The 21,205-nt window shown below is 40.0% G+C and overlaps 1 protein-coding gene across 3 annotated transcripts in view; it reads right to left on the bottom strand.

Annotated features, from left to right (window-relative positions):
- The window catches only part of Pcyt1b (phosphate cytidylyltransferase 1B, choline), a 96,089-nt gene that overhangs the window by 30,422 nt on the left and 44,462 nt on the right, over window positions 1-21,205 (bottom strand). For 2 of the 3 annotated variants that reach the window (XM_052170100.1, XM_052170098.1), the window contains exons 2-3: window positions 11,266-11,365; window positions 6,675-6,791 (exon numbers count right to left, since the gene is read on the bottom strand). In XM_052170100.1, the coding sequence (XP_052026060.1) occupies window positions 6,675-6,791; window positions 11,266-11,365 (217 nt within the window). Of the gene's footprint in view, window positions 1-6,674; window positions 6,792-11,265; window positions 11,366-12,168; window positions 12,341-21,205 lie in introns of those variants that run through there. The other variant, XM_052170099.1, reaches the window with a different exon arrangement.

Genomic DNA, 21,205 nt, shown 5'->3' with positions numbered 1-21,205 from the left:
TTAAGGGTATATAACACCACTTGGCAAAGACTTGGATTCTAATTCCAGTTCTCCTCCACTTTTACTGGTAAAGCTGTTCAGATGTGAAATGTCTGGTCTTTAAAATAGGGTGAAATTTTTGATAAGTAAATGTGATGATCCACACGAACAGAGAGTAAGGCTCTAAAATATTAGCTACTTATTAATAATAATAACAATATTGGACCATTAGTAGAAATATTCCTTTAGGTTTTGTTCTGTCTTTTCCTTGCCCCAACTCCAGTTGCTTGTCCAGGGCTCTTGCTACAAACTGCTTGTAGAAGTGCTATGCTGGTAGACAGTTTGCTTTCCTGGCTAGAGCTCCTTGCAGGGGGTGTATAAGGGAGATGGTAACAAATGAGAAGATTTCATCAAGCATTGGGCAAAAGGTCAAATGTCTCTGGAAACCACAAGCAGCAGGGCTTGTGGCAGAACCTTCCGAGAGATGAGGGATGAAGAGCTCTAGCAATTGGTGTTCGCATCTGGGTGCAGACCTCAAGAGCCTCAGCTGAGAACGGTGCAACCAATTCCCTCTCTGCTGGTTATTATATAGAGCTGAATGAAGGGGACATGGGGAATGTAAGCTGGGCTGCAGACTAGGAAAGCCCTCTCCTATTTTTACAGGCGTAAAATATTTTTTCAGACACTTGACTGCAGAATGACTGTACAAGGACTGAGACGGAATTTCCCATCTGCTTCGAAAAGTGGAGTCTTAGAAGAATATGTTTTTAAGAGCTGTTTTTATTGTTGTTTATATTTCCATGTTACAAGGGGAATCTAATCTAGAGCCTCCTGTATAATAATAATAATATATATATATATATATATATATATCCTGTATAATAATATGACAAGTGATAGATCACTGACATATACCCTCAGCTGTAGCAGGAGACTTAATTTTAATTAATAAAAATACAATTTTGTAAAGTAATATTTACATACTACTAGGAGTCACCATCATAGTAGTAACAGTTACTATATTTATTGTTTTATTCTGTTTCCTTCATTTTCAGTGCAGGTAGGTATTTGTTGAGACTTAGCCTTTTAAAAAATGTTTACACTTAAAAAAAACTTTCCTTTGTTGTAAAATTTTAATTTATGGAGCTATACCACTTAATATTAAAATGGTTTTTAAAAGTATTTTGTAAGTGGATAGTCTCAGTTCATTAAAATGCTGCCAACATGGTAAGACTGTACAGGACAAAAAACTTAAATCATTACTCATTTCATGCTTTAAAATCTCTTACATGCAGGTACTGTAATCATGATGCAAATATGTTACTAAAATTCAAAAGTAAACCATAGCACTTCTAGTTTCTGGTCCTTTAATGAATTATTTCTGGACAGCAGTAAAATGGCTTGGCAGGCAGTAGCACTTGCAGACAGGCCTTACGGCCAAGGTTGGATCCCCAAGACCTGTATGGTAGAAGGAAAGAACCACAGCACATACATGCATATATGCATGTGTGCATGCATGCACATGACCCCCACATGTGCATGCATGCGTGCACACACACACAGACACACATACACACCCAAAACAAAAAATTATAAATAAATAATATCTATTGAACACAAAAGACTTCCACCAAGTACCTGTCCATGTGCGTGAATCAAAAACAGTGGTTTTATGAATGAAACCACCCAGGGGAATTCCTACCATAAACCTACCAGCCGACATAATTAATAGGACCCATCCTTTCAGCTCACCACAGGCATTTTTATTTGTTCACACTTAAGCACCAGAGCCAGCCATTCAGCCAACAAAACAAAATGGCTTTTTAAAAAATGCATCCTACCTCTCCTCAGGCTACAGCTATCTACTCTTAAGCTAGATTGTGATACTCTGAAAAGATAATCTAAGACAAAGGTCTCTTTCTACTGAGAACACATAGCCCCAAAGGCATTGCAGGGATGGTTCAGGAGGGACGTGAGAATAGGGAGCTCTAAAGGAACCAATGTCCAGAATCGCAGCTTCTAACAGTATAATTTCCTAAAATCAATATGCCAGAGAAGGCCTTTTTCATATATAACAGCCCTCATTGCAATTTTCAAAAGAAGTACCATCCATACCTTACTGTGGTGCATTGCAACGGTGAGAGGTAACACTTTCAGGGCAAACTTTAAAGAACAATCAGAGTACCCCGAACCTTTAGAGAAGAACTCACCCTTCCTAATGCTGTGACCCTCATGTTGTGATGACCCCCAACCATAAAATTATTTTCATTGCTACTGCTTAACTGTCATTTTCTGCTATTTTGAATCATAATGTAAATGTCTGATATGCAGGCTATCTGATATGCAACACCTGTGAAAGGGTATCCCGCTGCCGCAAGTGCCAAACAGGTTGTAACCCACAGGTTGAGAACCACTGTCTAGTGCCTTCTTGTCTTTCCCTCATATACACAGACTTCTGTTACAAGTGAAAACTGGTGTTAGGAACCAAACAGAGTAGAATGGAGAATGATGCAAATTTTGGCCTAACAATTTTGCTTCTGCTTCTCTCATCTATTATCAGAGAACACATGGATCTTGAGGGGCAAGGTCCAGGAATTCAAAGTAAACGGAGCACTGGAAAGAAATATTGAATGTGAAAAATAGCTTTTTCATGTAGTTAAGGGTAAGCATTTTTCCTGCTATTCTCAACACTCATATTGAATCCTAAAAATGGCTTTTCTCTTGTAGTTAAGAGTAAGCATTTTTTCCAGCTATTCACTTCAAAATCACTTTAATAAGCCAAAGCTCTATAGGCTGGTATGGCTGCATCTCAAAAATGTATCTGGAATATTTTCCAGAATTATAAAAATTTTAAGATACACTGGAATAAAGGCATGGGTAAAACATTTACATTATTTTTACATGCATTACACTATATTTTACATGCATTATTTTAAAGGAAGTTAAAAAACTATTTTATAAGTTCCCATCATAAAATATTTCATTTACAATATGCCTTATCCAATTTTGTCTTTTAAAATGTTTATTTTCTACCTCTTCCTGATAAAAAATAAACTTACCTAAAATTGATTTTAATAATATGCTTCTTTTCTCTCTCTAAATACATAGTAAACTCTTAATCATGGTATCTAATAAAGATAACTTTGTTATTTCTGATTTTTATACTTGATTTTATGCAGTTATTCCTGAAAGCCAAATATTACAATCTGATACACACACTAAACATTTAAAGAACAAATAACATGCCTTTTATTTCATTTCATTTCGTTTTGTTTTATTTTATTATGAGACGGGGTTTCTCTGTGTAGCTGTGGCTGCCCTGGAACTCACTAGGTAGACCAGGCTGGCCTTAAACTCAGAAATCCTCCTGCCTCTGCCTCCCAAGTGCTGGGTTCAAAGGCGTGCACCATGTCTAGCTCAAAATAATATGCCTTTCAGAAACACACTTCTCATGTGAAACCCTGTCTCAAAGGGAGAGTGGCCCAGCAGTTAAGAGTAAGTACTGCTCTTGAAGAGGACCGGGGTTTAGCTGCCAGCACCCTTATCCACACCATCTGTAACTTCAGTTAGGTGCCAGCTAACCTGATCACACCATCTGTAACTTCAGTTGTAGGGAGATGCAACATCTTTGGCTACAAGTACCTGCAATTATATGCACATACTCACCCCATACATGCACATGATTAAAAACAAGAAAATACATATTTTTAAAAATCCGTATTTTCTTCTTATAAAAACCATATAATTTTATCTGTGAATTGTATTACATTTGCAACAAATTAAGTATGCTGGCTCATTGTCTTGTTTATAACATTTGTTAGATCTTTATTATTTTAATCGTGAATGATTCTACTATTATATACATACATTTTATGACCATTTCTTGGCATTTTTTATAAAGCTTCCTGGAATGTATTAATATAGTTGAATTAAAAGCCATTATGCTGATCTCCAGGTTTTAGTGAATCTGATACTAAGGCCCCATTTTGCCTATTAAAGAAAGTATACTCTGCAAATCCAATAGGTTAAAATCCTAGTCTCAGCACTTTGTTTTTTTTTTTTTTTTAATGTTTTAAAGTGAATGCCAAAAACATTTTTTTTACAGAAATTGTTAGATTGGTAATGGTGTAAGGCGATCACTGATACTTCCATTTCCCCTCTCTTTTGCATATGCTTGAATAAGTTGCTTTCAAGTAAAGTAGCAAGGGTGATAATTAAGAGCCATTTGATAAATCTTGATGAACCTTTTGTTATAACTTCCCAGAAAGGGAAAGAACAAACGATTCTAAGAGCTTAGTAACAAATCCCTTTGCAGGTCAGACCATCTCTAATCCATTCTTTGCAGAAGATCTTATCAGGCTGCCACTTGACAAACAAATGAGACTGCTTTAATGACAATAACAACAAACTGTGTTCTTGAGCTAAAGAATTCAAGGTATTGTGTGATATCACTTTAAGTAACCCCTTCTATTCCTACCTATATATTTGTGTGAACAAATATTTCAGTACTTATTAAAGCAAGGAAAACAAATTATTACTATGCCTTGCCTCAATCTGGCAATAAGTTATGTTTACCCATAGATACACCCATAAGTAAGAATATCCTATCCATCTTATTAAAAGAGAAATTGCTGATCAAATTTATTTTTATGTTTAACAATCATTTATCAAAATGTATAATGTGCTATGTGTGTTTGGATTTACACACCGATTTCTTCTTTATAACTGTGACAGAGGCAACTAAAAGATTTGCAGGCACTGAAATATCACACTAGGAAAATTATAGGCAAGAACAACTTTGAGGAGAAAAATGGAAGTTTATAAAGTACTAGAAATAATGATAACATTTGAAATGTAAATAAAGAAAATATCTAATAAAAAATAAAAGTGAACAAAAAAGAAAAAATGAAGTTTGTTTGTATTCTACAAATATATAGTGGCACATTTCAAAGTTTTTACATGTCACTGGAGGAATGTAAATGACTGAAAAATAATGTTTAATTAAGTTAATTAATTTAATAGTTTTGGGATAGACAGAGTTTGCTGAATGGCTCAAACTGGCCTGAAGCTTGCTACCTACATAGCCCAGGATAGCCTCAAACCTATGATTCTCTTACCTTAACCTTCCAAATTCTTGCATTATAGCTATATACCAGCATATATGGGTACAATTTTGTTTTAAAAATTCATGTTATGATTCTGGCTCCTGGTGTGACATGTCACCACACCATTGTAAAAAGGAACAAATACCTGAAAAAAATCAATATGCTTTCATATATTTACCAGAGAAATGAAGGCAAGGGCCTATTAAAAGGAGGAAGAAAAGTGAAGAAAGAGAGAGAGACAGAATGAAGGATAAGAGGGGAAAAGGAAGAGGGAGAGAGGGAGGAAGAGAAAGATAGAGAATATGAACATATAGAATATATATCATAACTTACTGAACCAGAAATCCATAGACAGAAACCTCTGAAGGTGCCAGTGGCAGCAAGATGTAAAGTGGCAGCTTGCCAAGGCTCATGTAGACCCATAAGAGAGTTCAAACTTCTGAGTCACATAGTTAATTCTGACCCACCCCTACCAAATCTTCTCCAGGATCAGATCACCCCAATAACTGGAACCCACATGCTGCCGAGGCCTTCCACGGGCTCCAGTAGCCCAGAAGACTCCAGGTGGCAGTATTCAGTCTAGAGATGGGACAGAGAAGTGAGCAAGAAAAAGTTTCTCCTTTGTGTCCCTTTGTATGACTTGCCTAGTAACCTTTGGTTTTCTTGTCATCCTCAAAGAACTCCATTCAATAGTCACAGGGTTAGTACTCTGAAATTTTTCCTTGAAATTTCCCTCTGAAATTTCCAGGAAGTAGTTTTTAACATTTGAATAATATAACATGATACTAGACACTAGAATGTCCTGGCTATACATTTTTCCCCTCTTAGAGATCTCAAGGAGTATTACAGTGCCTAGTCCAATACAGTGCCATGGAAGCTACAGAAGTGACAGGCACGTCTCCTCAGTCAAGTAGTAGATTGTCACCAAAATTTGATTAGGTAAGCCTTCTAGAGGAGGAAAACATCAGTCTATGGCAAACCATATTTCTCTTTCCATACTTTTAGGAAGGACATCAGCTCCTTCATTGTGAACCAAGATGGCCTGGATGTATAAAGCCCCATTTCTTTATCACACTGTACTTAGTTGTACAACCAATTAGGTCCATCTTATTAGCATGACACTGTCCTAAATGCTGCAGGTCACACATAAATAACATAGACAATGACCTTATGCACCATCAATCATCCTAAACCCCTTTAGTTCTCCAAGATTTAAAATCACAGTAATATCCCTGTTTCCTTGATCCTCTAGAAAATTTTAGAAACGCAAATTGGATCATGTCACAAATAGCAGGAGAAAAGCATTAATGGAAAATGTGAGGTGGCTACCCTTGGTGGTGTCATTAATCTGTCCCTCTCCCTCTCTCACCCTCTCTCCTTTTCTCTGGTGCAGTGGTACGCAATTTCATGATGTAATTTCTCCTACAGTTTTAAATGTCACTTTAAATTTCAGGTATTGAACAAGTGAGGTGGTGTGGGCTGAACTGGCAACATTAACAATGTCAGATTTTATTGATGGACATCTGAAAGGGGTACTTTTCAGGAAGCATATTATAAGGCAGTTTCTGGACAAAGAAATGCACTTCTTACCTCCTACTAACAAGTAGCTGTTGGGAAACAGTGTTTTTGCTTGCATAAGTGCCCTTGCGTGACCTGAGTGGAAGAGGTCGAATATTCCGTCTGCATACACTCTAACAGGCCTGTCAACTGTAGAAGAAAGAGACGGTTAACACAACTACCCAATAAGGAACCCTCATTACCTTCCATTAGAACAGAGCCACGAGTTTACCTACAGAAGACACAATATCTATACATTATCAGTTTAACATCAATACATAAAATTGATTTTTAAAAAGTAGACTCTTTGAAAGCTGTCAAAATACAGCAACAACAAAATTAAGAATACAGCATACAGTGTTACCCAACAAGGAAGACAAACACAGAGCACTGAGCGTTCTCTTCACCTCACTTAGAATGTAGATGTCTGAACCAGTGAGATCGACCTGCTACTGGGGAAACTAAGGTTCTCTTTTAGTTCTTCATTTTGTTCATTAATGATTTTAGATACGGACTTGGAAGGAGACCTGAGGACAATTTTAATCATTTATGTGAAAAGTAGGGTGGGGAGGTGGGAGTGGGTGGGGGGGAAATACCCTCCTAGAAGCAGGGAGGGGGGGATGGTATTGGGGGTTTCTGTGGGGACCGGAAAAGGGGATAGTGTTTGAAATGTAAATAATGAAAATATCCAATAAAAAAATAAAAATAAATAAAAAAAATAAGTGAAAAGTACAGCTTCAGTGAAAATCCTCAGCTGAATAAAGAGACCCCAAAGCATCCGGCCATGTAGCACATGGTCTTTTTTTAGGTCCCCTCCCCTCCCATTTGTGTCTGAGGGCTTTGAGTCATACAGACTCTGTTTCTTAGATGATGGCAGGGTAAGAATGGGCAAACTCTCTTTTTTCATGTTAAGGTTTTTTAGGTGGGATCTCACTACTTAGCCCTGGCTGTCCTGGAACTCACTACTATATTGACCATGCTGGCCTTGAAGTCACAGAAATATGCCTGCTTCTGCCACCCAACTGCAGGTATAAAGGCACATGTAGCTGTATGTTAATTCGGATATAGTGCTTAAAGTTACTCTTTATAATATGCCTAAGTATAGAAGAAAGGCCTTAGTCCTGTTCTCAAAGACAGTGATGCTTTGATATCTATCAGTGCTCAGACTGTTGTTCAGTTTTCTTTCCAATTCCAAAGTCCATTGCTGGCTGAAGTAAGCTGTGATGGGGATTTTTTTTTTTTTGAGACAGGGTTTCTCTGTGTAGCCCTGGCTGTCCTGGAACTCACTCTATAGACCAGGCTGGCCTCGAACTCAGAAATCTGCCTCTTCCTCCCAAGTGCTGGGATTACAGGCATGCACTACCACAGCCCGACTCCTTTCTAGTCTTGCAGGATGCTATTGCTGAACCAGACCAGACACCAATTTCCTTTGAATTGCATGCTGGGTAGTTGGGTTTCATCAGTATAGTATATAAAGTGACCACAACATGGAGGGAGAGGGTTATTGTTCTTGATATCTTTATCCTGATAGTCAAGAAAAAGAGGAGGAGGAGGAGGAGAATGAAGAAGAAAAGAAGAGGAAGGAGAGGGAAGCAGAGGGAGGAAGAGAGAAATGGGGGACAGGCATGCATACCATGGTATCATCAAAGTCATCAGTGGATGACATTGAAAAATCTGTGTATTCCTATTGGATTTTGGCTCACACTCAGTCCACCATGCCAGCGCAGGAAAATAGTTTTACCCATTGAGCAATCTCAGTAGCCTGGTGATGTTTTAAATAAACATAAGAATCATATTGGCTTTTAAAAATACATGCATTATGTATTTTATTTATGCTATAAAATAGATATTAAAGGGATGGGATATGGCCTCATGGTAGGGTGTCTGCCTAGCATGTAACAAGGGCCTGAGTTCAGACTTCAGTGCCTCACACCAAAAAATGGGGAACTGAACTCAAAAGAGATCATCGGAAACTTCCATTAACTGATTTAGGATTTAGATTTAAAATTGTGATTAGTTATTGATGCAACCCGACCTCATTAATTTAGAACATAAAGAAATATCACATTAATAGATTCAGATGGTACAATCTTGCTAATAAATTAAATTTCTGCAATAAAAATTCTAGAGATTTTTATGTCAGACTGAGAACTGCAACTATTTTCAATTATATACTATTTTGAACAAACAGAATTGCTTTCACAGGATGATACTGTATTCTAAATAAGGCGCAGTAAACAGAAAATGCTCTGAAATAACAAACTGTCTAATGAGGGATCTTGGATTTCAATGCTCTTATTCAATTGCAATTCAATTGAGGAAAATTTGTTTTAAGATATAAATCCCACAAGAAAGCAGATGGCAGTTTTGTGGAAGTTTTTGTTAACGATTCAGAGGTGATCAGGATAAATGAATTCAGGAAGCAGAGAGGAAGAAAAGTAAAGAAAGACGCCTTAATTACTGGGGGAAAGGCCATTTAGTAAATTTCAAGACTATCTGTAGAGTTGATTTTGCAGTCAGATCACTTTTTAAAATTGTAATGTGTCAGCAACTTCCCGACTGGAAAACTCCTATAGGGCCCAAAGCAAAAAGAGGAACCTGGTTTCTTGGTCTCTTCAAGGGATGGGGGGAATAAGAAAGGAGGGAAGGAGCAGAGAGGAGCGAGGAAGTAGGCAGGGAGAAAAACTACGGATAGATAGACGGAGGTTAAAACAGCAAATGATTACAGTGAAAGCGTTCTTTATCTGCTGTGCCCACACGCCTGGCCTCATGGTGGGGCCGAAGCTAGTTTCACTTAGTCCTGAGGCGAGCTGAGGACAGCCCTCCCAGGGAAGGTCCTTGTACTGGATAAAGTAGGGGTATGAGGCAATAAGGAGTTGAAGTCCTACCAGTTATGACAATAGTTCTCTAGTCTTCTGAGATTCTTCAAAGATTAAATGAGATGGGGCACATTCTGGCGCTGAGACCCCCAGCCTTCCGACTCTGCAGGTGCTCCCAGAGTAGCAGCATTACCTGGGAATTTGTCAAGTTACAGCTCCAGCCCATACGGACAGAATCACCCAGTCCAGTGGGGCGTCCCAGACATTGCTGTGTGTCTGCGAGTCCTCCTGGTGCTCGGATACAGGCTCCAGTATAAGAAGCCCTGCCACTTGCCAGCTGAAGGGCCTTGTGCAGCTTAGCACCCTCTCTAAACCTTCATGTCCATATGTGTGAAATACTGAAAGTCCTGACCGTGTTGAGTTATGAGAGCAAAATGATAGGCTACACATAAAGACCTTAGGACCTTGTACATATTGAGTCACTGCCTACCACTAGTAGTTGGTACACTGTCCCTTACCCCGTGGATTCCTTTAAGCCTGGATTGTCTGCGGGTTGCAGTGGCTGTACGAGCACGGTCTGCTTTCCCATCATAAATGCCTTAAATCTCAACTCCCGTACCTAGTCTTATTTTTCACTCCATCCCAACCGACTGGACTGACCCACATTTACCCCCAGACAGCTCTCTTAGCTCCACTTTCCAGCACTGTTTCTGCTCTACCCCTACAAAGTAACTATTTTCTGTAGACATGGTCCAAAACTTCTCTCAAGAGAACAAGCTATGTTCTGCACCCTCCCTTAACTCTTGCCTGACCTCTCCAGGCCTCACAAATGTGCCATTCTCTGAACTGTCGCTTATCATCAGCGTTGTCTAAGCATACATGCGCCCGTGGCTTTTATTTCATGTCTAACAACCGTCTTGCGCCTTTAATTATCATGAAAGCCCGTGGGAAGCAGAAATGGTACTTTATGCTTTCTTTTACATCTCTTCCCCATTGGTCTTCTGATAGAGGCTAAAGGAATGGACAGAGGAACACACTTCTAGAACCCAGCCTTTTCAGGGGCTTGCTTATAACATAAACATGAAGCCATTTCAGAAAAGTTACAATTATAGTGACTTACTTCATCAACACCTTGAAAATGGAATTTTTGCAGAACCTGTCTGTCACAAAAGCCATGTGGAACAAGACATTGTCCCCATTTTGCAAATGAGAAGATGAATCCAGATCTTTTGCCTGAGTTGCCAAAGTCTGGGGGCTTTGGCTTAAGCATTTCCCGCACTTTTACCTTGACAACTTTGATTTGTGTAAGTTATTGCTGCTTTGATCCTCTTTTTACAATAGGGTCTTACTCTGCAGCCTACGTTATCTTGGAATTCATGACACAACCCATGCTGTTCCTGAATTCACAGCTGTGCTTTGGCTTCAGCCTCCTCGGTGCTGAGATTACACTTGCAAGTCCTCATACTCAACTACTTCCTGCTAGTAATGTCCACTGTGCTGATCACAAAATTCCACTCTGAAAGTAAGCACTGGTCGGGCAGTGGTGGCGCACACCTTTAATCCCAGCACTTAGGAGGCAGAGGCAGGCAGATTTCTGAGTTGAGGCCAGCCTGGTCTACAGAGTGAGTTCCAGGACAGCCAGGGCTACACAGAGAAACCCTGTCTCAGGGGAAAAAAACAAAATCCAAAAAACCAAAATCAAAAAAAAAAAAAAAAAAAAAGGTAAGCACTGTTCACACAATGCTTTGTGATACCTTCAAGGCGTCCGACGAAGCCCATCTGAGAAATGAGAACAACAGCCTCACCTGGTGTTCCTAAGCGCGCCTGAGCAATGGTCAGTTTTTCATGAGGTGCTTTGCACTGGCAGCTGGATTCGTCAGCAAATGGGGCTGGTGCAGTCAGGGTCTAGAAGGGAGAAAAGGGAAGGGAAATACATTCCGATGAAGATGTCTTCAGCAGCACCCTCCTCCCCCCTTGAAGTTTCCGGTTTGGTAGGCAGGTATGGCTAAGAAGAAAAGTAGCAGGTCAGGATGGCTCCCACCTGGAGTCCCAGTGTTTAACTGAAGAGCTCAAGGCAGGATGATCAGAGTGAGTTCCGGGCCAGCCTGAGCTATGGAGTAAGTTCCTCAGTGTTCCACAATGGCTCAGGCTCCAGAGACTGAGAACCATGGGGCTGGTGGGAAGGAGGAGAATATATCTGCTGGGCCTGCCAGAGCAAGATTGTACTCCTAGAAAGAAAGCTTTGTCACAGTCCCTTCCCCCTCCTCTTGAACAGATGCATCAGGAATATTAAGAGCTAGTCAGCCATGGTGAGTTACACATGTAATCCCAACACGCAGGAGGCTGAGACAGGAGGATGGAGAGTTCAAGGCCAGCCCGAGCTATAGAGTGAGACCCTGTCTTAAAAACTAAGGACAAATAAAACAAAAAAAGAAGAAATAATAGATCTGTACGGCGCCTACCATATGCCAGGTGTTATGTGAGATGCTCTGGGGATGCCATCTCTTTCTGGCCTCCCAACACACTAAGCTACGTACATATTTCTATCCTTCCATAGGATACCATCATACTATGCCTATTTCACAGAAAAGGCAACCGAGGCTCAGTAAGATTAAGAAATATGCTAAGTCATGCCCTTGGAAAATCATAATGCCCAGCTTTGAGCATTTCCCAACCAACAAGGGCAGTCTTCAGATATTTAGACTCACCCACACTCGGGACACTCGGCTGAAAGGAACCTCATATTCAGAAGCGTGGCACGACATCTCCTGTAATACACACACACACACACACACCAGCCTGGCCAATCACAGATGCTGATGTCTCTTCAATGTAAAGGCCAAGGCTGATATCTGCACCGGAGACAGCCTAAAAGCACAGCAATTCTGGCGGGCTGCAGATAACTGCTCCTCTGGTAGCTCCCCCAGCTACCAATGGCTAGAGGCCCCGCCCCAGGCAGCTTGGGCTGAGGCTCTGGGGAATGCTGTGAGAAAGATGTAGTCACTTGGAAGCCTGCCCAGGAAGTGGCCCTGCATTTTTTAGTCAGCCTCTTAAAATGAAAACCTCACTCTCTCCAGACAGAGGAAGACAAAGCGGGCGGTGTTTGTTGTAAACAGGGCAATCCAGAGTTGTCCATTTGCAGTCTTTGAGCTATGTCATTCCCACAGTCACCTCGTTTTGGGTTTTTTTTTTTTTTTGGTTTTGTTTTTGTTTTAAGCTAAGGTTCACTAGTCACTGTAAACATTACTCAAAGTGCTGCCTGAATTGTTTATTAGAGATGGAGACAGGTGGTATTTCTTAACTTGGGAAGATGTGACTGAGGAAGGATCTAGACATTTGAACAAGGGATGTGATTTACATCTGCCATTAATTTATTCATATTTCTTCAGTTACTTATTCACTCAAATCTATGTCAGGGGCTGTATTAAAATCTAGGGCTAGATGTAGAGATAAAGGTAGCCCACTCCTTGGCTTTTTAGTTATCTATTTTTTAAAGTCGGGGCCTTGTTACATATCCCAAACTGACCTTGACCTCAGAATCCTCCTACCTCATCCTCCTGAGTGCTGGGCTAATAGGCATGCACATGGAAGTTAGTCCTTGCTCTTGATGAGACCATGTTCTCCAAGACACCATGTTCTCTACACTGACAAGAAGCCAACCCTGCCTTGGCCCTGCCCTGTGGCCCCATTCAGTACCTTCTACTCTGAAGCAGGAATCCCACCGCAGGCTTTTTTTTTTTTTTTTTTAAGAGCTAAACAAAGAATTTTCACCTGAAGAAATTCGGATGGCCGAGATGCCTGAGACTTCTATAACTCCCAACTTCTATAACTCTTCAGGGCTCTGGGAACAAACAAGGACTCCAGAGAAAAAGAATTGAGGAATGTGACTCCCCTTTTGGTTTTTGCTTTGTTTTGTTTTGTTTTGTTTTGTTTCTCGGATACATTAAGGTGATTTGAGGGGTTCTAGTAGTAGGGCAGAGAGAAATGTGTGTAATGAGGCAAAGAAGTGCCATATGTATTTGTAAGACTCCCGTTCAAATTTCCTTTGTAGCACTTGCTGAGTGCACACTTTAATTAGGCTCTTCTGGTTTAAAACATGCACTAAAGTTAGCTCTAGGGTGGGCGATGTATTTTGAGGCACAGTAAGTGGAGAAAGGAAACAGGCAGAGTGTGCCCTTAGCATGCCAAGGGTTCCGCACCACCCTGGAGGTTTGCAGCATGTGTTTCCTTCTGTTCCATCCCCATCCCCTTGCATCTCTACCATAGTCAGGTCTCTGCTTGCTTCCCCTTCTCCGGAACTTCAGCTTATATGTGGCTCCACATGGCTGGCTCAAGTTTCCCTTCACAAGCTGCCCCTGAGGTTGCTTTGTTTGCTTGCTTGTTTGTATCGAGACCAGGCTTTGCCAGATAGCCTAGGCTGACTTTGAACTCATGATCTTCCTCAGTAGTAGAGTGTTTGCCTAGCACTCACAAGGCCCTGGGTACCATCCCCAGTAACACAGACACACACACACACACACACACACACACACACACACACACACAAATATTATAGAGGAGAATCTGCCTGGCTAAGTTCATATTTTCAAATAAGAATACAATCAGACTTGGCTAGAGCTGCATCAGATGCACTCTTGGTTCCAAAAGTGATGACAGGGAAAACCGAAAACCATGGGTGGCCCAATATCATCCCTTTAACAGGAACTAGCTATATGTGTGGTGAGAGAGTTATTTGACTTCACATGTTCCTAAAAGCAAGTTCTGTGATATATCTGGATTCAGTCTCATCTGTAAATGGGGCAACTATCTTACAGGATTGTTCTGAGAAACAGAGTTTATATGTGTGCTATACTTAGTAGCCAATACATTGTACCTACAACTGCTATCCTTACTCATTAGATCATACATAACACTACCTATTGTTGGACCATGATAGATGATATAGTTCTCCATACAAACAAGAAAAATGATTCAGGAATGTATTATAACAACACAACCCAGATTAGTAAATTAGTAAAATGGATACAAATGAGTGTGTGTGTGTGTGTGTGTGTGTGTGTGTGTGTGTAAGCCTCATGTTTGTGGGTACCCACAGGAGCCAGAAGAAGGCAGCCAATCCCCTGCAGCTGGAGTTTCAGGCAGTCGTGAGTCACCTGACACAGGTACTGTGGACCAAACCTAGGTCTCCCAGAAGAGTAGCAAGTACTCTTAACTGTTGAGCCATCTCTCTAGACCCAAAGGAAAATATCTTATATCAATGATTTCTTATCTGTTTCTATTTTGTTGTTATCGTGAGGCTTTTTAAAGATACAGTCTTACAATTATGCTAGCCCACGTTAGCTGTAACTTGCTATACAGTCCAGGCTAACCTGAACTCTGCTTCAGTCTTCACATATTTGGATTTTACACAGCTGTTTTATTTACATGTGTATATGAACAGTTATTCTTTATCAAATAGTCTCAAATAAATGACTATTTAGAAATATTTTTATGTACTAGCCACAAAGCTTACTAGACAAAGTGTTGGCGTATCATAAGGAAGCTGTTTTAAGAGGGTGTGAAAGCTGGCATTTAAAACAGAGAGAAGCCGGGTGGTGGTGGCACACGCCTTTAGTCCCAGCACTTGGGAGGCAGAGGCAGGTGGATTTCTGAGTTTGAGGCCAGCCTGGTCTACACAGTGAGTTTCAGGACAGCCAGGGCTATACAGAGAAACCCTGTCTCGAAAAAAACAAAACAACAATAACAACAAGAAAAAAAAACAGAGAGAAATTGGACTTGAAGATGACGATACTTTATGTATGCTGTGCATTTTGCTGTTGATTTTCATGGCCCAGAAGTAAGGAAATGGGAAGACTGAAGAGAAGGAAAACAGACAGGACCCCTACGAGTATACATGCACTTCTGTGTACATGCACAAAGACGAGCATCTGTAACTATAGTTGGTATGGGAAGGGCTTATTTTTGTAAGAACAGGGACAATGCAAAAATAAACAAGTTGAAGCCTGTCTTCCAGAAGATTTCCTCTCAAAGTGATGCTGAATAGGCATTGGGTTGAGCATTCAACACTACAATGGACCAAGGAGATGGCTCAGTGGGTAAAGGCACTTTCCATGCAAGCCCAGTTATGATAACAGTACTACAGTGTCATACGAAAGCTCTACTCCCAAAAGGCAAGGACAAAGGGAAGGACATTATATATTGGACATTGCTTTACAGAATCTCTTTTACTGAGACTTGTCAAGTATTTATCTAGAACAAAAACTGTTACATAGCTTGGAGTGTACTGGAGAGACTGAGGCAGGAGGCTCATGGGTTCCCAGCCAGATTAGACCACATAGGAGACCCAGGGCAGCTTGAGTTCCATAGCAAGACTTCTACAAGTGTATGTGCAAGCAGGTGCATATGCACACACAGCTATATGCCCATATCTACACACACACATACATAAATACATACATGCATGCACATGCACACAGAGATAGCTATCAGGTACAATATAAAATACATGATACAATTACTACTGGAGTGCAAAAAATGACACATAAAACTTGTACTTAAGCACTGTACATCACTGACTGGCAACAAAAAATGGGAATTTACAAAAAGACAACATAAAAAATTCTATTTCTCATCTCTGAACATAATTTTAAACCCAGATTTAATTTAGGATCATAAAAGTTTAGTCTGATTGCAAGATAGGAAAAAAAAGTAAACAAAACAGTTGACCATAGGTCTGAAATATACAATAGAGTCTTGAATTAGGTCATTGATTATGTGGAATCTCAAATCACATAATTGATATGAAAGTCTTGCCAGCAGAAATCCTTAGTGTGGAGGATAACAAGGCCCAGAATGTGGCTCAACACCAAGAGGTGCTCTTTTCTCATTTTGTGAACTGTAGCGTGTACATATGAAGAAAGAAGTGCTGATAGGCGTCACCACAAAGACTGCGGCCGACATATCTGCATCCAGAAGGAATCATTCCTAAGCTATTTCCCTGAATGCAAGATAGAAATCCCTAAACAGTACACATGCATGTTAATGCTGTGTAATATCATTTATGATTTAAAAAGAGGGGGAAGGGTGAGGTAGAAATCAATAAGAATTACACTGAGATGATAGCTATTGTTCACATGTGGCTATTTAAACTAACATGATACTTAAAATAAAATTTAAAACAGAATCTCAGTCATGCTAGTCACACTGGAAGTATTTAATAAGCACATATGGCCAACAGGTCTATTGGACAGTGCAGACAGAGAAAATTCCTATTATCACAGAAAGGGCTACTTAGCCTAGAAGAATAAACAGCAGGCACTTAATTACCTCCTTGGAAAGAAGATATATGAGCTATTTTGCTTTGTTCTTATAATGAGAACATATTCATGGCATTTACATAATGTAAAAATAAATTAAAAAATATTTTTCCTCTTCTGTGATTTCAGACTTGCAGAAAATTTAATCAAGGCTCAGGTGTCCTTAATACAGAGGGTAGGTCTTATGGAAAATAAAAACATTCAGCTATTATCTATAAACTAGCTGATATAATTCCTATGCATAAGGAACTTTTAGAATTCATTTGTGCTTTTGAAAGATTTAAATCACTGTCATAATATCTACCCATTACCCATTTGTTCAACATTTTATACCATGTGAGTAGTACTTAGTGTATGTTTGGTACTGTTGTAGATTCTGGGGTCACGTCAGAGGAGATAAAAGACTAGAAAATAAAAAACAAACAAAAAACCCAAACAACCAAACAACAACAACAACAACAACAACAAGACTGTCCTCCTAATACTGAACAATGACAAACAACAAGAAGAATGTAAAATATATGCAGTGTGTTAAGTGGTGATTGCCAGGAGGATGCTGGATGTACTTTACCGCTCTCTGCCTTTTTTCTTTTAGACAGCATCTGTCACTGAAACTGAAACTAAAGCTGACAGTCAGTCAGCCCTAGTTAGTAATCATCCTACCTCTCTCCACTGCGGCACTGGGTTATATGTGTGTATGTGGCTACATCTTTTTTTTTTAAACATGGATGCTGAAATCAAAATTCAATTTCTCATGCTTGGATTGCAAGTGTTCTTCCCTAATGAGTCACCTGTCTAGTCTCTGGTTTTTCTTCTCTTTTTTTGAGACAAGGTCAGGTAGTTCAGGCTGGCCTTGAACTCACTGTCTGGTGGTGGCCTGAGCTCTTGATTCCCTCTGCTTAGCCTTTCCTATGCTGGGATTACAGGCATGCACCACCATACCTGGCTTTGACTGTGCTTTCAAAGGCAGCTTGGTGGCTACCTTGAGAACAAACTGGTAAGAGATCTAAGGTAGAAACAAAACCACTGCACTAGAGGTAATGAGACATGAGATTTTACATAGATTTTAGAAAAGTAAAATTTGGAATACATTGGATACAAAGTACAAAAAAGATAAGGAGCTAAGGATAATTCCACAGTAATTGGGCAGAAAAATTGGAACACCTGGGTTATCGTTCTCTGGCTGGAAAAGGTTCTAAAAGTGAAAGTCTGTGGTAGAAAGGATGGAAATGTTTGGGTTCTGTTCTCACTCCCTTACTTGGACATTACTGTTAGATCTCCACGTCGGGATGTCAGACCTGTATGTACAAAGCGGAAATTTGGGAGCGAGCACTAAAAGCTGGCACTAGAGCTCTAGAAGACAACTCAGTATTGGTGATACTTAAGACAATGGGAATAAATTCATATTATAACATCAAAAAGCATGAAGGAGGGGAGAAGAAGGGTCCAAGCTGGCAAATAAGGAGACACTAATTTGTAGACAGTCTTTCTCCATCATTATGAAAACACAGAAAGCAAGGACTTGGTCTGCCATCTTTGTTGCTATAGCTCCACTTCCCAGTGCAATCCTGGGCACAGAATAGGTCCTTAACCAGTACTAGTTGACTAGTAACTGGAGAAAGAGATTGCTGATAAAGACAGAAAGAAGCATTAAACTCAGGAAGAAAGTACACATATTAACAGTGTGCTCTAAATGTCTCTTATCATCATAGTATATATTTTAGGAAACTAGGGGAAGTTAAGAGAAAACAAACCTCAAATAATTTAATTCTGTTTTCCAGAGTCAACTGTTGGTAATACTTTAGGGTTCAGTTTCAGCCTTTCCCATATGCCATGCATACATACTAAAAGCTTTAGAACTTTTCTTCACCCAAAACATCATAACAATCTTATCATACCATTTAATTAGCTTTCAACCTCACTAATTTAAGACAATATAATATTACACCAAATGGGAAAGTCATAACTCCATGTTTAAAATTGCATGCTGCTCTTGTAGAGGACCTAAGTTCAGTTCCTAGCACCCACATCAGGCAGTTTGCAACAGCCGATAGCTCCAGCTGCAGGGAATTGGATATCCTCTACTGGATTCTGTAGGCACCTATGCATACCTATGCACACCCCCCCACACACATGCACATATGCACATAATTAAAAATTAAACCAATCTTGAAAAAGAAAAGTCTTAAATAGTTCCCTAATGTTTAAGTGTTAATTTAAAATATGTTTTCTTAATAAAAGTAGCATTCTAAACATAATTCTGAATCTATGATTGTTTTCTTTGAATAGATGCCTAGGAGCTAAATTACTTAGATCAGGGGTGTAAACATTTTAAAGATAAACATTTGAAGAATGTTTTAACATCTATTGGTAAATTACCTTCTACAAAGGCTGAATCATTCACACTCACATTGCAATGTATGAAAAGCGCCTATCTTGTTGCCATCTCGCTGGCATGAAGTATTATCTTTGTCAATTTTATAGACCAAAAAATGGCATCATGCTGTTTCAATTTGCATTATTTTGATTACAGGAAAGATTGAACATTTTTCAAATGTTTATTAGCCATTTGTATTTTCTTCTGAAAATAACCTGTCCTTTGCCCACTTTTTCTATTGTTGGGAATAAATGGGTTGAAACTGTTTAAAAGCAAAACAATATAGCACAGTTAAAAAGTTACCTGAAATATTTTTTTAAATGCATTTGCAACTTTATTTAGATTTGCCTTGTAGGAACTCCATTAAGGAAAAAAAAAACCCACACAACTATTTCAATGCAGTCATCTGGGCGTGAGAGGGCTGTTATAGTTATGAACTGGAAGGAACTGTACGCCCCTGCACAAGAGCTGCACAAAATCAAGCCAGATAAAGTTGAAACACGAACTGGATCAGGGAGGGAGCCACAAAGTACTACCGCTACCTGAGAAGCTATTGGCAGTTAATGGCTGCTGGGAGATGGGGGAGTCAGTTTTCTTCAGGGATTCAGCACCTGAGAGGGTACCCATGCTCCAATAAATGGTCCTCCACCCATGTCCATAAGGCGGCTCTAAGTGGGCTCAGTGGGCTTAGAAATAGAACAGCATGTGATGTAGAGAGAGACGCATGCTGAAGGGGAAAGGGGAGGCATTAGAGAAAAGGGGATTGGTAATAGAGGTGGGTTTGACAGTTTACTTTTCAAAAGCAAAACAGAGGCCAGTCATTTGTGGTAGTGTATGACTTTAATCCCATCACTTGAGAGGCAGAGGCAGAGGCAGGTGTCTAACTATGTGTTTAAGCCACCCTGGGCGACATAAAGGGTTTCTAGGACAGCCAAGGATACAGAGTAAGACCTCATCTCAAAAACAAAGCAATAATACAAGTTTAATAAAAAAAAACAAAGCCACAGTCAGGCAGTGATGATACACACCTTTAATCCCAGCACTCAGGAGACAAAGACAGGTGAATCTCTGAGTTCTAGGCCAGCCTGGCTACAGAGCAAATTGCAGGACAGCCAGGGCTATACAGAGAAACTCTGTCTCAAAACACAAACAACAACAAAAAACAAAAAACAACATCAACAAAAAAAGTGTCTAAGTACCTGCATCTAAATCAGCTTAGTAATTACTGGTTCTTTGGCAATCAGGGGAGAGAAACTATATTATGCCCTGGTATGTGGCTTTCTTAAAACAGGGTCCCTCCAATGGTGCTTTGGAACACACAACAGTGACTTTCAAATAGCATGATGAATCTTAGAACTAAACCTGAAATCACATTTCACTGATTATAAATATCTGTTTCCTCCCCTCCAATTGTAAAGGGTTCAAGATTAGACCATGTCAGCCAGGCGGTGGTGGCGCACGCCTGTAATCCCAGCACTTGGGAGGCAGAGGCAGTCGGATTTCTAAATTTGAGGCCAGCCTGGTCTACAGAGTGAGTTCCAGGACAGCCAGGGCTACACAGAGAAACCCTGTCTCGGAAAACAAACAAATAAAAAGATTAGACCATGTCTCCCAGTGCATCTTGTCTTATAACCAGTGTTGGCTGTTTTACACATGACCACTCTGAAATGCAAGTGCAGCTTATGGTTAACCGATCTTAGGTCCATGCCATTAACAGGCACTGATACTAAAAATCTTTACCTGGAGGTATGAAATGCTGTACTCTGTTATGTTTTCGTAGGCAGTTGAGCTTTAATATGATGAACATTAGTTGTCTTATCCCATTTCCTTCCCCTAAACCTTAAATGACTTTAAAAACAGTAAAAATTGGCAGTTTAAAACTTGCTTTATTTGGAGGAAGAAGGAAATATAGGTGAGTTTCTTAATAGACCCTGGGTAAGGGCTGGGGGCGAAGCTCAGCGACAGGATTGCCTACGTGGCATGTGCGAGCCTGCGGGCTCTATCTCTAGACACCAGAAGATAAGATCAAGAGTGAAGTAAGCACACGGAATG

The sequence above is a fragment of the Apodemus sylvaticus genome, chromosome X (assembly GCF_947179515.1).
Source record: "Apodemus sylvaticus chromosome X, mApoSyl1.1, whole genome shotgun sequence".
Classification (NCBI taxonomy): Eukaryota; Metazoa; Chordata; class Mammalia; order Rodentia; family Muridae; genus Apodemus; species Apodemus sylvaticus.
Note: the sequence above shows the minus strand (reverse complement) of the source record. Positions and strands in the feature narration are given on the sequence as shown.